At 42.7% G+C, this 17387-nt stretch overlaps 1 protein-coding gene across 1 annotated transcript in view; it reads right to left on the reverse strand.

The window, feature by feature from the left end:
* Window positions 1–17387, reverse strand: part of NOX3 (NADPH oxidase 3) — a 396056-nt gene that overhangs the window by 78761 nt on the left and 299908 nt on the right. The window contains exon 10 of the mRNA XM_063919364.1: window positions 4518–4680. Coding sequence (XP_063775434.1) covers window positions 4518–4680 — 163 coding nt within the window. The remainder of the gene's footprint in view (window positions 1–4517; window positions 4681–17387) is intronic.

Consider the following 17387-nt stretch of genomic DNA (forward strand, 5'->3'; position numbering starts at 1 on the left):
TTCTGTCTTGCCAGTCAATGTGTGAGTCTTACACACTCAGTCGTGGATTTCAATGGTATGGGCTTCCACCTCATACACAAGTCTCAACACAAATAATGTACAAAACATTACACCACACATCTATTGTCTGTGACACTACATAATGTATATTTGATATGTAATGGAGATTTGCATATTCCTGACAAATGCACCATTCTCTAGGTCCAAGATTAAGTTATATTCCCCATCCCTCTACCATTGTCACTCATTATACCCCCAACCTTCCCTCCTTTTCATACATGTCCTCCACCACACTTCCCTTGCTATACATGCCTACACTCACTCTTGATACACATATCTGATGACACACTACCATATGATTCCTACACACGTTTCAAGGTGGATGGAGCAGGGGCAAAGTGCCCTCCTCACTACCCAAACAAAATATGCTTATTCTCATCATTGTATTTACAATATGATGATGATAGGGCAGGGCAAAATAAATATACACACTTGTATATTTCTTTCACCCATCTTTAAGAAACCCTCACTTGACCCTGACATCTTCTTTAACTACAGCCAAATCTCTCCCCCCTCCTACGTCTCCAAACTCCTTGAGAGCAGCAAGAATGTGTACCGCTGGGCTAACAGGGCAGTGATTTTATCACAACATTAGTGAGTAGCATGATCATACACAGACACACACAATCGCTCTCGCATATGGGATGTGTCTAGACAGCATTTTCAGAGGTCATTTATTTTATTAGATCTGTATTTGGTGGGTTGTGTTGTACTTTCTGCTTTCCTTTTCCAGCATCAGGGGGAAAAAAAGCAACTGTGGGTGAGACAGTGAGTGAGTGATTCAGCTTAAGCAACTATACTCTATTTCACTACGTCTAGATAGGGATGGCCATCGATGGGTTATTGCCATCAATGGTACCATTGATAGAAAACCTTGATGGTGCAAAACAATCTGCAAGGTAACCATCAATGGTTTCACCAAGGGGTGGAACTTCGTGGGTGTAGGGGTTGGAGCTAGGCTCCATGTCCCGACACAATCTGGTTCTCCCCCATCGAAGGTAAAAGTAGTTACCATTGGTCATAAACCATCGATAATTTCAAATCATCAATGGTCATCCATATGTCTATCTCCTCCTGCTTACTTTAGTTCCTGATTAACTAATCTATGTCAGAGTTGTGAAATAACACTGGCCATACATCAGACCAACTGTCCTCCAACCATCCGTCTGACCAACTGTCCAACTAAAATGGTGCTCAACACACCTACAGTGCATCTGGAAAGTATTCACAGAGCTTAACTTTTTCCACATTTTGTTATGTTACAGCCTTATTCCAAACTGGAATAAATTCATTGTTTCCTTCAAAATTCTACACAGAATACCCCATAATGACAATGTAAAAAAATGTTTTTGAGATTTTTGAAAATTTATTAAAAATAAAAAAACTAAGAAATCACATGTACATAAGTATTCACAGTCTTTGCCATGAAGCTCAGAATTGAGCTCAGGTGGATCCTGTTCCCACTGATAATCCTTGAGATGTTCATACAGCTTAATTGGAGTCCACCTGTGGTAAATTCTGTTGATTGGACATGATTTGGAAAGGCACACACCTTTCTATATAAGGTCTCACACTTGACAGTGCATGTCTAAACACAAACCAAGCATGAAGTCAAAGGAATTGTTTGTAGACCTCGGAGACAAGATTGTCTGAAGGCACAAATCCGGGGAAGGGTAAGAAAAATATCTGCTGCTTTGAAGGTCGCAATGAGCACAGTGGCCTCCATCATCCATAAAGGGAAGAAGTTCGGAACCACCAGGTCTCTTCCTAGAGCTGGCCGTCCGTCTAAACTGAGCGGTCGAAGAAGAAGAGCCATAGTCAGGGAGGTGACCAAGAACCCGAGGGTCACTCTGTCAGAGTTACAGCATTCCTCAGTGAAGAGAGGTGAGCCTTCCAGAAGGACAACCATCTCTGCAGCAATCCACCAATCAGGCCTGTATGGTAGAGTGGCCAGACGGAAGCCACTGCTTAGAAAAAACACAAGTCACCCCACCTGGAGTTTACCAAAATGCACCTGAAGGATTCTCAAACCATGAGAAACAAATTTTTTTGGTCTGATGAGACAAAGATTGAACTCTTTGGCATGAAAGCCAGGCGTCATGTTTGACGGAAACCAGGCACCACTCATCACCAGGCCAATACCATCTACAGTGAAGCATGGTGGTGGCAGCATCATGCTGTGGGGATGTTTTTCAGCAGCAGGAACTGGGAGACTAGTCAGGATAAAGGGAAAGATGAATGCAGCAATGTACAGAGACATCCTGGATGAAAACCTGCTCAAGAGCGCTCTTGACCTCAGACTGGAGTGACGGTTCATCTTTCAAGCAGGACAACAACCCTAAGCACACAGCCAAGATAGCAAAGGAGTAGCTTCAGGACAACTGTGAATGTCCTTGAGTGGACCTGCCAGAGCCCAGACTTGAATCCGATTGAACATCTCTGGAGTGATCTGAAAAGGGCTGTGCACCGACGCTTGAGCTTAAGAGGTGCTGCAAAGAGGAATGGGCGAAATTGCCCAAAGATACTGTAGGTGTGTCAAGCTCGTGGTATCATATTCAAAAAGACTTGAGGGTGTAATTGCTGGCAAAGGTGCATCAAAAAAGTATTGCGTAAAGGCTGTGAATACTTATGTACATGTGATTTCTTAGTTTTTTATTTTTAATAAATTTGCAAAAATCTCAAACACTTTTTCAAGTTGTCATTATGGGGGGTTCACTACGATATACCGGCGGTCGGGCTCCCGGCGACCAGCATACCGGCGCCGGGAGCCCGACCACAGGCTTACCGACAGTGTGGCGAGCGCAAATGAGCCCCTTGTGGGCTCGCTGCCCTCGCCACGCTACGCGCGCCACACTATTTTATTCTCCCTCCAGGGAGAATAAGTGTCGGTATGCCGGCTGTCGGGATCCCGGCGCCGGTATACTGTGCGCCGGGATCCCGTCAGTCGGCATACTGAAGACCACCCATTATGGGGTATTGTGTGTAGAATTTTGAGGAAAAAAATTAATTTATTCCAATGTGGAAAAAGTGAAGAGCTGTGAATACTTTCCGAAAGCACTGTAACCACCTATTTCAACAGACCAGCATACCATCCAACTTCTCTGAAACTTGTGCTGTTACCTGAGTAGCCTAACAGTGTCTGTCTACTTCAGCATGTTTTGAATAAATGTAATATAAATATTTGTTTGTTAAACATTTGAATGCCAGTATGTTTAGTTATTTAATACTTTTAAAATGAGGGTGTTTTTAACAACATAACGGCTAATATTTTTTCAAAATTGCCCTCCAAATTGTTGATTTTGTTATCAGATTATGTAAATAATTGCTATTTAAACATGATTCAGTATAATTTTAACAAATCTGTAGATTTGTAAAGATAAATAGACTGAATATGAATGAAATAGCTATTATTTAAATATTGTTATATTTAAATGAAATGCCAAATTTGAGGAAAATTGTTTTATATAGTTAGAAATGTTATATATATATATATATATATATATATATATATATATATATATGTTCTTCATTTTATTAAATATAATGTTTAAAATTGAACAATGTTATGCTTATATCCAATTCTTACAAGAATGTAGTTTAGCTACACTAGGTATATGATGTATCACCACCTGTCTCACCCTATGGTGTTAGCTCTGGTCAGTGGCTTCTCTTATTGTTGGAATAACATGCTCCATTACCCAATGCATTTCCTCTTACAAAGACATCTTCAGGGGTGAAGAATGATTGTGGTTAAACTACACCCTTGTACGTATTTTATGTAAGCAGAGCTCTGTACAATTTTAAACAGAATTTTTTCATAAAGTTAAGTTTTTTTTTTAAATTACATAACGGTTGGCCTTTGGCTTTTTGATGGGTGTCTCTGGTATGAGGGTCTAATTATATTAGCTGATATATATGAGTGTGTGAGGCAATATATGACCATACAAAGTATAAAACTATATTGGCTTATCGGCCAAAACTTACTCAGACTGGCCACTGGAACTCTTCCGCCGGGGAAGGATGTCTGCACCCAATGACTCAGATCCTGGCACAGAATGGGTTGTGCGCGTGCGCAAACTCACAAATATTGGAGATGTACGTAAACCATTAGGTTTACGTACATCTCTGAATCAGAAATTATTCATATTTATGAAATCAAAAAGAATAACACTCACTACCAGATGTACAGATTTGTTATGTCATTATACTTGGCATCCCTGTCCTGATAATAGTTAAGCAGTGTAGATAATTGCCCATGGAACTCTATAAAAGGGGAGCAACAATGCAATTTCATCAGAATAGATTTCATTTTGCTACTAAACAAAAAAAACTGTCTGTTTACTTGTATATACAACTGAGAGAGGCCTACTGGGAAGTTTGTCATTACCCCATTAAAAACCTTTTACTATACGTTCAAATACTCCTATGTAACTTACTGTAAAATAAGCTACTAATACCTTTTTCAGCTTCATTTCACTGTGTGAACAGCAGTACTTGTACCAAACAGATTTCAGCACTGATGCAAATGGCGTGACTCCAATCCCAGCTGCAATACATACACCGACTTCATAATGAAATAAATTGGTTGTTGCTGATCCATAAGGTCCATCTACAGCCAGTCTATAGTAGTAAAGTAATCACAAGTTAGCGAATATACAGGGTTAGAAATCATGGTTCTAAAAGTTGTCTACATCTATTTCACTCTTTTGTTTAATGAAAAAATGAAATACAAATAGTTTTCTTATATATGAGGTGGGTGATAGTGTTCCCCAAGGACTTCCCACAATGAAGTGCTTTCAGCCTATGCAATCTATTGCAAAGAAGGGCTATATCTAATTTTAATGTTATCCCTTAAGTAAGCTATATTTAGCAAAGAAGGGCTATATCTAATTTTAATGTTATCCCTTAAGTAAGCTATATTTAGATATATCCCTCTCATCAGTCACTGTCCCATCTGCCTGCAAGCATGCACTCATCTCCCCTATTCTTAAAAAATCTACCCTTATCTAAATACCCTCTCCAACTACAGATCCATCTCTCTCCTCCTTTTTGCATCCAAACTCCTTGAGTGTTTTGTCTACAACTGCCCTTACTGCCTTTCTTTCCTCACACTCACTGCTTGACCCATTCCAGTCTGGCTTCCATCCTCTCCACTGAAACTCCCCTCACAAAGTCTGCAATGACCTTCATGCTGCCAAATCTAAGGGTCACTACTCTCTACTTATTCTTCTTGACCTCTCTGCTGCTTTTGACACTGTGGACCACCCTCTCCTTCTGCAAATCCTTCAATCCATTGGTCTCCATGATACTACCCTCTCTTGGATGTCCTCCTACTTCTTTGACTGTTCCTTCTCTGTCTCATCTCATGACTCCACCTCCCCCCCCCACTTCCACTAACTGAAGGTGTCTCCAAGGTTCTACTCTTGGTCCTCTCCTTTTGTCTCCCTATACATCCATTTTAGTTGAATTCAATTTTTCTTTTGACTTCCAATATCATCTCTATGCTGATGACACTCAAATCTACCTTTCCTCCCCGGACCTCTCCCCCGCTCTCCTCACTCATATCTCCATCTCTCTGTTATCTCTTCTTGGATGTCCCAGTGCTTTCTCAAACTTAACATGTCTTAGACTGAGCTGATCATCTTCCCACCCTCCCACACAACCTCACCTCCCACAATTTAATTATCTATTGATGGCACTACTATCTCCTCTAGCCCCCAAGTGTACTGTCTTGGAGTAATCTTTGACTACTCCCTCTCATTCAAACCACACATGCAGCACGTCTCACAAATCTGCCATTTTCATCTCAAAAATATTTTCAGGATCAGACCCTTTCTCACCCAGGATGCTACTAAGACCCTTATCCACTCATTGGTCATCTCCAGACTAGATTACTGTAATATCCTACTGATTTGCATCCCTGACAAATGCTTCTCTTCACTCTAATCTGTCTTAAATGCTGCAGCCTGGCTCATCTTCCTCCCACCAAATGCACTACATCCACCTCCCCTTTCCTACAAGCCCTTGACTGACTTGTATATACCAAACAGAAAAAATGGAAGAAGTGAAACAGTTTCACTTGTCACAGTAACTATATGACTAGTTGCACAGGCACAGATTACTGCAGCTGGACTTCCTTGGCTGCAGGGTAACTGACTGGCAGGACTGATACTTAGGTTAGTGAAGTGGAGATCAGCTGGAAATCATGGAATGCAGCAATGTCAGGCAATATCATAGACTGCACACAGGAGCTTGAATAAATCTCAGACACACACATAGTTGAGAACTGGTCTGAGAACACTTCTGGGATCTGACATGTTTGCAATAAGTCTGGGAAGGTGCTGCAGATTGGAAACTAGTATGGACAGCAAACACTAGAGTCAGAGAGTGAAGCAAAGCTGAGTAAACTCTGGGCTACTGCAGAATATCCTGGCCTGCTGGACACAGGAGTCCTCCTGTCAGAGGACCTGACGGCCCCCCCGCCACACCTGCAATGACACTGGTGAGTGTTTAGGACACTGATGCTGGTCACGTGTCCTGACAGACAGATTGGTATGGAAAGCAAGCCTGGAAAATTTCTGGAAGCAGCCTAAAGAGGATTGGGGTCTGTTGACAGAGTAGGGTCAGAGGCTGTGGAAAGCCACTGAGGGTAGCATGAAACCGGATCAGTGGGAACTGTCCCATGCTCCTGACCCTAACCTCCTCCCAGTGGTGCCTAAATCTAACCCCATCCCTGCAGCTTAATCCTAACCCTCCCCTCTTAGTGAATAAACCTAACCTCCCCCCAGTAATGCTAGCATTCTGATTCATGGGCTGGGCTTGGTCCAGATTGGCTTCCCTGGCTACACTAGTCTCTCCTCCTGCCAAACAGGTATGCACTGCACCACCAAGGAAAGGTTTTTCAGCATAGGGATCTAGAGCCACCAACCCCATGTCCTACTGCAGGAACATGATGACACTGAAGCAGACCAGCAGTAGTAAGGACCCACTGCACCTCCGCCTGCATTGCAGCTATATGGCCAGTTCTGCAGCGTACATCATGTTTCTCCCCTGAGAAGAGTGCTGGCCTGCGGTTGGGCCTTTGCTTCATCCCTGAGTGCCTCTAAGTTATAGTGACATGTTTATCTCTGCAATACTATTCCCATTGCTGGTACTCATTTTTACTTCATAATATGCAAGTGAAAGACCCAAATTCAGAGTGTTGTAATAAGTCACTTTTTTCTGCTTTTAAAATACAGTAATTAAAAGAAAAAAAAATGTCCCTTTGCCCCAATGTAACAGACCTTAGAGAGATATAAAGTGGAGATGTTGCAAAGTAACCAATCAGCTTCTTTAATTTATCTTCAGCAGTCTATAAAGTGACAGAAGCTGATTGGTTGCTAGGGGCAACTGCTCTACTTTATGTCACTTGAAGGTTCATAGTACATATCTCCCTATGTCTTGTGTGGAGTAATCAGACCCTACAGGATAGCATGCAGCACTCAGCACTGTGTCTTTAGGTGATTGAGTGTAGCTTGTCACCTAATATACTGGGGGAATGAATCATGGTTATATGCAGTTCAGTATCAGCTCCATACAATGCATATGCCTGAGCACAGCAGTGCCACATATGGTAGCTTAAAACTACTGTACTGACTTGTAATGGCTGTATGAGTCATTGAGTCAGTGAGCTGATCAGTGATCTGTAATGAATCAGTGAACTACTGAACTACTTGCAAGGAGAGTGACTCATGAGTCGTCAGGACAATGTAGCTCAATCAGCTCCATACAATCAATGCATATGCCTGAGCACAGCAGTGCCACACATGGTAGCTTAGAGGTACTGTACAGACCCATATGGCTGTATGAGTCATTGAGTCAGTGAGCTGATCAGTGATCTGTAATCAATCACTGAACTGCTGAACTACTTGCAAGGAGAATGACTCAGGACAATGTAACTCAATCAGCTTCACAGAGTGAGTCCACTCCATGTCTGAGCCCAGCAGTGCCACCTGTGGCAGCAGAGATGTACTGGCTCATGAGTATTGCTGAGTGAGCTCTGAATAACAACAGTGTTGCTGCAGCAGCACCTAAACAACACCCAGCAGAAGATTTAGCACAGCAGTATGCTCAGGAGCCAGTAGTACCAGAAGCAGCAGCAAGTGTTTAGACATCGGGACTAATAGGACAGTGATTGTATCACAGAAAGGTGAGCAGCATGACCACACATGCTTACTCACAGACACACATAGACTTTGGCTAGACAGTGCAGATGCTATTTTTTTATTAGATCTGTATTGTTGGGCTGTGTTGTACTTTTAGCTTTCATTTTACAGCATCAGATTCAGGAAGTGAAAATCCAGTGAAGTGAATGAGACAGTGAGTGGCATGATGCAGCTGCTGGCTCTATTCTGTCTATGTCCAACTCCTCCTTCTTGATGAACTAATCTTTGCCAGAGCTGTCAACTGAACGAACTAGTTCACTTTGAAGATTAGCTAATTTTGAACTAATCATTCATGAACTACCCATCACTATCTGGCTCCAGATATCCCATTCCCTTGATCCCTGCATCCAGAACAACCCTCCTCCTACTTCAGGAGCGAAACACGTCAAAACTTACCTATTTTGGACCCTTATTTTGAATAAGCCCCACTGATATGTCTCCAAAAGAGCCGCGAGGACAAATAGCAAATGTACCGCGCTAGTAAGACGGAAGAATAATTAACTACAGGTGCCAGTGGTGTGCCGAATCCCGCAGCTGGAGCCAGCCTCCCTTGGGTCTGGGACTTTCTCCCCTTTCATCTGAATCACCTCGCAGGAGATACTCGTAATGCTCCCACAGTGGAGAGTCTCAGTGAGATTGAAAGCATTGCTTGTGAACGAAAGTGAATATACGGGGCTAAAAGACTGTAAACATGTATGAAAGTATCCGTTCTGGGGATTAGTACAAATAAATACTGTATTACTGCAGTTATTTGTGGATTTTTTATAAACAATACGGACAGTTAATTTTTTGCTTTTTGTGTGTACACAGCTATATAGGATCCACTTCCTTGAGGAGTTAATTTTGAAGTGCTATAGAGCGTTTAATTTACTGTTTTTCAAATGTGTGATAATTTTACTATAATATGACCGGTCATTAATTCGTTTTTATTAAAATGTATCATTTAAATATAGTAGTTGGAGTCATTTGAATTTCTGCCATACCGTTTCTTATATCAAAACAGCGCAGAGAGAAATCTGCTTGAACCCTCCTCCTCCCCCTCCTGTTGTCAGGACTATACTGTAGTACATATAGATTTTTTTTTTTTTTTACCACACATTTTATATGGCTAACATTAAGATCATACTAATCAGAATTGTAAATGAATAACAAACTGAAAAATAACTAAAAATCATATATGTGGGTTAGGCATTATTGATATACAGTTGAAAATGTAATGTAAAGAACAAAGTATTTAATAAGAATATTTCATTCATTCAGATCTAGGATGTGTTATTTTAGTGTTCCCTTTATTTTTTTGAGCAGTGTATAAACCTATAAACTATATTAGGACACCTAGAATGTTGCATGTAAGCTATTGCAAATTCAAGCAAAAGAGAATAAGAGCCACAAGACATAATTATGCAGGGACTAATTGATTTGTATTTAATTAGCACAGGGGACCTGATACAGATGTGTATGGAGGTCCTATTGCTGCTGCTGACATGCAAGCATTAGCAATAACACTAATACCTTAATGCAGCAGGATGTGCCAGATATAAGTAGATGCATCCTGCTTGCAATAATGATACGTGCTGTGTCCTAAGATGCAGCATCGGATCACCTGTGACACCATCGGCCGGCTGCATGATTTATGGCATCGCGCAAGCCGGCTGTCACAGATTCAACAATGGGGGTAATTCAGAGTTGATCGCAGCAGCAAACTTGTTAGCAGTAGGGCAAAACCATGTGCACTGCAGGGTGGGCAGATATAATATGTGCAGAGAGAGTTAGATTTGGGTGGGCTATATTGTTTCTGTGCAGGGTAAATACTGGCTGCTTTATTTTTACATTGCAATTTATAATTCAGTTTGAACACACCCCACCCAAATCTAACTCGCTCTGCACATGTTATACCTGCCCCCCCCCCCCCCCCCCCACAGTGCACCTAGGGGGTCATTCCGGGTGGATCACTCGCTAGCAATTTTTAGCAGCCATGCAAACGTTTTGTCGCCACCCACTGGATAGTGTATTTTCGCTTTGCAGAAGTGCAAACGCTTGTGCAGCAGAGCACCTGCAAACACATTTTGTACAAAACAAAGCCAGCCCTGGTGTTACTCTTCATGTGCGTTGATTCTAACGACGGAGCGAAGGCTTTTGACGCCACACACCCACCCAGCATTCGCCCAGCCACAAGACATAATTATGCAGGGACTAATTGATTTGTATTTAATTAGCACAGGGGACCTGATACAGATGTGTATGGAGGTCCTATTGCTGCTGCTGACATGCAAGCATTAGCAATAACACTAATACCTTAATGCAGCAGGATGTGCCAGATATAAGTAGATGCATCCTGCTTGCAATAATGATACGTGCTGTGTCCTAAGATGCAGCATCGGATCACCTGTGACACCATCGGCCGGCTGCATGATTTATGGCATCGCGCAAGCCGGCTGTCACAGATTCAACAATGGGGGTAATTCAGAGTTGATCGCAGCAGCAAACTTGTTAGCAGTAGGGCAAAACCATGTGCACTGCAGGGTGGGCAGATATAATATGTGCAGAGAGAGTTAGATTTGGGTGGGCTATATTGTTTCTGTGCAGGGTAAATACTGGCTGCTTTATTTTTACATTGCAATTTATAATTCAGTTTGAACACACCCCACCCAAATCTAACTCGCTCTGCACATGTTATACCTGCCCCCCCCCCCCCCCCCACAGTGCACCTAGGGGGTCATTCCGGGTGGATCACTCGCTAGCAATTTTTAGCAGCCATGCAAACGTTTTGTCGCCACCCACTGGATAGTGTATTTTCGCTTTGCAGAAGTGCAAACGCTTGTGCAGCAGAGCACCTGCAAACACATTTTGTACAAAACAAAGCCAGCCCTGGTGTTACTCTTCATGTGCGTTGATTCTAACGACGGAGCGAAGGCTTTTGACGCCACACACCCACCCAGCATTCGCCCAGCCATGCCTGCGTTTTCCCCGACATGCCAGAGTGTAGCAAGAGGACGTGTCTCTGTCCTCAGTGTCTGTGCAGGAAAGTGGAGTGGCCATTCCAGTTCTGTCTTGTGATGCTCAGTCCAGTGTAGTATCTTATGCTGCATCAGTCCATCACAGTGGTGGTGTCCTCTGCTGCCATATGTCCAGTGTAGCTGTATAAGTCCGGTACAGTTGTGCTGTGTTGAGGTAAATCTATTCTGGACCTAGTTATTACCAATAATGTGGACATTATATCAAACATTAAAGTTGGGTAGACCTTGGGAAACAGTGATCACTATATGATCACTTTTGACATCAGTTTCAAGAAAAATAGCTATAAGGGAGCAACCAAAACATTCAACTTTAGAAAAGCTAACTTCAATATGAGACGGGCACTAAACGGCATTGACTGGGAAGAGTTGTTTCATGGCAAGGACACTTCAGAAATGTGGGATGCATTAAGAGGGTTGCTTGAAAGCAATATTCACAAACTAATTCCAATGAGCAGTAAACGCAGGAGTATTAAGCACAAACCAATGTGGCTTAATAAGGAGGCGAAAGAAGCAATGGCTAATAAGAGGCATGCTTTTAAAACATTTAAATCTAATGGAGGGGAGGAGTCATTCCGGTTTCACAAGGAATGCAATAAAAGATGCAAAAAAGTAATAAGAGCTGCTAAAATTGCAAACGAAAAGCAAATTGCTATATAGAGTAAAACCAATCCTAAAAAGTTTTATAAATATATAAACAGCAAAAGGTTGAAGAAGGAGAACATGGGCTCATTAGAAGATGAATTGGGATCATTGACAAACGATGACAAATTAAAAGCGGAAATATTGAACAATTTTTTTTGTCAGTATTCACCAGGGAGGATGCACAGGTGACAGTAGTGCTTAACGTCAGTTGAGGTAATTACTATTGGCTAGATACCTGTTTAAGTGAGGAAATAGTCCTGGAGAGGCTAAGCAAGATAAAGATTAGTAAATCACCAGGCCCAGACGGTGTTCATCCTAGGGTTATTTTAGAGCAGAGGTTCTCAAACTCGGTCCTCAGGGGCCCACACAGTGCATGTTTTGCAGGTAACCCAGCAGGTGCACAGGTGTATTAATTACTCACTGACACATTTTAAAAGGTCCACAGGTGGAGCTAATTATTTCACTTGCGATTCTGTGAGACCTGCAAAACATGCACTGTGTGGGCCCCAGAGGACCGAGTTTGAGAACCTCTGTTTTAGAGCTTAGGTCACAGCTAGCAAAACCCCTATACCTGATTTTCAATAGTTCAATTAGAACAGGCATGGTACCAAAGGATTGTCGCATAGCTGAGGTAGTGCCTTTATTTAAAAGGGAACTAAAAATAATCCTGGAAACTATAGACCAGTTAGTTTAACCTCTATAGTGGGTAAAATATTAGAAGGCATTTTGTGGGATAGCATAGAGGAGCACCTACAGGCATCTAAGTTTATTACTAAAAGTCAGCTTGGGTTTGTAAGGAACAGATCATGTCAAACCAACTTAATTATCTTCTACAAGGAAGTGAGCAAGAATCTTAACCATGGAAAAGCAGTGGACGTAGTTTACTTAGATTTTGCAAAAGCTTTCGATACAGTGCCACATAGGAGACTGGTCCACAAATTAAGGGAACTTGGCCTAGGAAATACTATTTGTACATGGATAGGTAATTGGCTGGATAACAGGGTACAACAAGTAATGGTCAATGGGATGTTCTCCAGCTGGGCACCAGTAGTCAGCGGAATACCACAAGGGTCCGTTCTTGGCCCACTGCTGTTCATTATATTTATCAATGATCTAGGAATAGGCCTGGAAAGCACAGTGTCAATCTTTGCAGACGACACTAAACTGTGTAAGGTAATTAACCCAGAAACCGATGTGGAGTCTCTACAGAATTACTTAGTTAAACTGGAATTCTGGGCATCTAAATGGAAAATGAGGTTCAACATAGAAAAATGCAAAGTTATGCATTTTGGGACAAAAAACACACTTGCATCCTACACTCTAGATGGAGAAAATCTAGGGGTAACTATGGTGGAAAAAGATTTGGGGGTGCTCATAGACCATAGGCTTAGTAACAGTACACAATGCCAAACTGCAGCAAAAAAGGCAAGTAAAGTGCTTGCGTGCATTAAACGGGTCATTGAGACCAGGGACGAAGATGTAATTTCTGCCGTTGTGCAAATCATTGGTACGCCCACACCTGGAATATTGCGTTCAGTTCTTGGCCCCATATTACAAAAAGGATATCGGGGAACTAGAAAGAGTTCAAAGACAAACTACTAAATTGATTAAAGGGTTAGAGACACTGGAATATGAGGAGAGGCTTACTAAATTAAATATGTATTCACTAGAAAAGAGGAAACTAAGAGGATACATTATTAATATCTTCAAATATGTAAAGAGTCATTACAAGGAGTTAGCAGCGGATTTGTTTATTAAAAGAACTCTGTATAAGACGCATAGGCACTCACTGAGGCTAGAAGAGAGAAAATCCCATACACAACGTAGGAAAGGGTTCTTCTCCGTAAGGGGAATAAAGATTTGGAACTCACTGCCAGAGAAGGTAATAATGGTAGACTTTTTAATTGCATTTATAAACGGATAGGACAAATTTCTAACAGGAAACGTATCAAGGGCTTTAGCATTTAGCATATTGACATTAATATTCTGGGAGTGGTTGGAATCATTGCTGTAAATCGGTACTAAACCATTACTTCGGCATGCACAGTATAATATGAACAGATTAACGCAGAATACAGGTTGAACCCAATGGGCATTTTGCCTCTTTTCAACCTCACTGACTATGTAACTATGTAACTATGCTGCATTAGTCCAGTGGTGGTGTCTTGTGCTGCATCAGTCAAGTCACAGTGGTAGTGTCCTCTGCTGCCATGTCCAGTGCTGCTGTATAAGTCCAGCATTGCAGTGGTGCTGTGTTGTCCTGCATCAGTCCAGTGGTGGTGTCCCTGTGCTGCTGTCCCTGTGCTGCTGTATAAGTCCAGTGGTACTGCCATATAAGTCCAGTGATACTGCCGTATATGTTCAGTGATACTGTCATATAAGTCCAGTGATACTGCTGTATAAATCCAGTCCAGTGGTACTGCCGTATAATTCCAGTGATACTGCCATATATGTACAGTGGTACTTCCGTATAAGTCCAGTGGTACTGCTGTATAAGTCTAGTCCAGTGGTACTGACATATAAGTCCAGTGGTACTGCCGTATAAATCCAGTCCAGTGATACTGCCATATAAGTCCAGTGGTACTGCCGTATAAGTCCAGTGGTACTGCCGTATAAGTCCAGTGGAACTACCGTATAGATCCAGTCCAGTGATACTGCCATATATGTCCAGTGGTACTGCCGTATAAGTCCAGTGGTGCTGTCCTGTGCTGTATATTATTTACTCCAAATAAAGGGGTTATCAATATTTAATCCAAATAATTTTCACAGGGTTTGCCCTGTGTGGTGTAGAGGTACGCTCTCCTGTGCTGCATATTGTTATATAACTCCAGAAAAATAATGGAGTACAAAAATTTGGAGGATAAAATAAGGAAAGATCAAGAACCACTTCCTCCTAGTGCTGAAGCTGCTGCCACTAGTCATGACATAGATGATGAAATGACATCAACGTCATCTGCCAAGGTCGATGCTCAATGTGATAGTAGAGGGCATGTAAAATCCAAAAAGCCAAGGTTCAGTAAAATGACCAAAAAAAATAAATTTAAATGGTCTGAGGAGAAACGTAAACTTGCCAATATGCTATTTACGTCATGGAGTGGCAAGGAACGGCAAAGGCCCTGGCCCATGTTCATGACTAGTGGTTCAGCTTCACCTGATGATGGAAGCCTTCATCCCCCCGCTAGAAAAATGATAAGAGTTAAGCTGGAAAAAGCATAGCAAAGAACTGTGTGTTCTAAGATGGTATCACAAATCCCAAGGAGAGTGTGTCGGCGGTTTGCGATGCCTGACCTTCACTATATTGGATGGGAAGAGGTGGCTCCTTCCACCATTTGCACACCCTCTGCAATTGCTGGAAGGAGCACCCACAGTCCAGTTTCTGATATTCATATTGAAGATGTCACTGTTGAAGTACACCAGGATGAGGATATGGGTGTTGCTAGCACTGAGGAGGAAGTTGACGATGAGGATTCTGATGGTGATGTGGTTTGTTTAAATCAGGAACCGGGGGAGACAGTTGTTGTCCGTGGGATGAAAAAGCTCATTGTCATGCCTGTGCAAAATAACAAAAAAGCCACCTCTTCAGTGTGGAATTATTTCAACAACAGGTGTCAAGCCATGTGTTGCGTCTGTCAATCCGTAAAAGGTAGGGGTAAGGACGTTAACCACCTAGGAACATCCTTCCTTATACGTCACCTGCAGCACATTCATCAGAAGTCATTGACAAGTTCAGAAACTTTGGTTAAGAGCGTAAGCTGTCCACCCACACCTAAATCCCTTCTTCCTCTTGTACCCAAACTCCTGCAAGCCACACCACCAACTCTCTCAATGTCAATTTCCTCCTCAGTCAGGAACGTCAGTAGTTCTACAGGCCATGTCACTGGCATGACTGATGAGTCCTCTCCTAACCGGGATTCCTCCGGAGGATCCTTAAGTAGTACGCCTACTGCTGTCACTGCTGTTGTTGCTGCTGGGAGTTGATCGTCATCCCAGAGGGGAAGTCGGAAGACCACTTGTACTACTTCAACTAAGCAATTGACTGTCCATCAGTCCTTTGCGAGGAAGATGAAATTTGACAGCAGTCATTCTGTTGCAAAGCGATTAACTGAGGCCTTGACAGCTATGTTGGTGTTAGACGTGCATCCGGTATCCACCATTGGTGCAGTGGGATTTAGACAATTTATCGAGGTACTGTGTCCCCGGTACCAAATCCCATCTAGGTTCCACTTCACTAGGAAAGTGATTCCCGGACTGTACAGGGACATTAAGAAAAGTGTCCTCAGTGTCCTGAAAAATGCGGTTGTACCCAGTGTCCACTTAACCACGGACATGTGGACAAGTGGAGCAGGGCAAACTAAGGATTACATGACTGTGACAGGCCACTGGGTAGATGTATTGCCTCCTGCAGCAACAACAGCAGTGGCACCAGTAGCAGCATTTCACAAACACCAGCTCGTTCCTAGGCAGGCTACGCTGTGTATCACCAGTTTCTGTAAGGGGCACACCGCTGACAACCTCTTATGGAAACTGAGGGACATCATCACACAATGGCTTACCCCACTTAGACTCTCATGGGGATTTGTGATATCAGACAATGCTACAATATTGTGTGTGCATTTCATCTTGGCAAATTCCAGCACGTACCATGTTTTGCTCATACAATTATTTTGATGGTGCAGAATTGTTTGAATAATGACAGGGGGGTGCAGGAGATGCTGTCAGTGGCCAAAAAAATGCGGGCCCCTTTCAGCTTTCAGCCATTGTGCCGAAGACTGGAGCGCCATCAAACACTCCTGAACCTGCCATGCCATCACCGGAAGACTGGAGCACCATCAAACACTCCTGAACCTGCCATGCCATCACCTGAAGCAAGAGGTGGTAACTAGGTGGAATTCAACACTCTATATGCTTCAGTGGATGGAGGAGCAGCAAAAGGCCATTCAAGCCTATACATCCACTTATGATATAGGCAAAGGAGGGGGAATGCACGGGACTCAAGCGCAGGGGAGAATGAGTTCCATCTTGTGCAAGGTTCTCCAACCCTTCAAACTTGCCACACGTGAAGTCAGTCCAGACACTGCCAGCTTGAGTCAGGTCATTACCCTCATCAAGCTTTTGTAGAAGCAGCTGGATAAATTGAAGGAGGAGCTAAGATGGAGCGATTCCGCTAAGTATGTGGGACTTGTGGATGGAGCCCTTAATTTGCTTTGCCAGGAATCAAGGATGGTCAATCTGTTGAAATCAGAGAACTACATTTTGGCCACCGTGCTCGATCCTAAGTTTAAAGCCTACATTATATCTCTTTTTCTCGCAGACTCAAGTCTGCAGAGGTTCAAAGGCATGCTGGTGACACAGCTGTCAACTAAAGTGGAATGTGACCCGTCAACAGCTCCTCCTTAATTTTATCCCGCAACTGGGGCAGCGAGAAAAAGGATAAAATTCCGAGTCCACCCGCTGGCAGTGATGC

The sequence above is a fragment of the Pseudophryne corroboree genome, chromosome 4 (genome assembly GCF_028390025.1).
Source record: "Pseudophryne corroboree isolate aPseCor3 chromosome 4, aPseCor3.hap2, whole genome shotgun sequence".
Lineage (NCBI taxonomy): Eukaryota > Metazoa > Chordata > Amphibia > Anura > Myobatrachidae > Pseudophryne > Pseudophryne corroboree.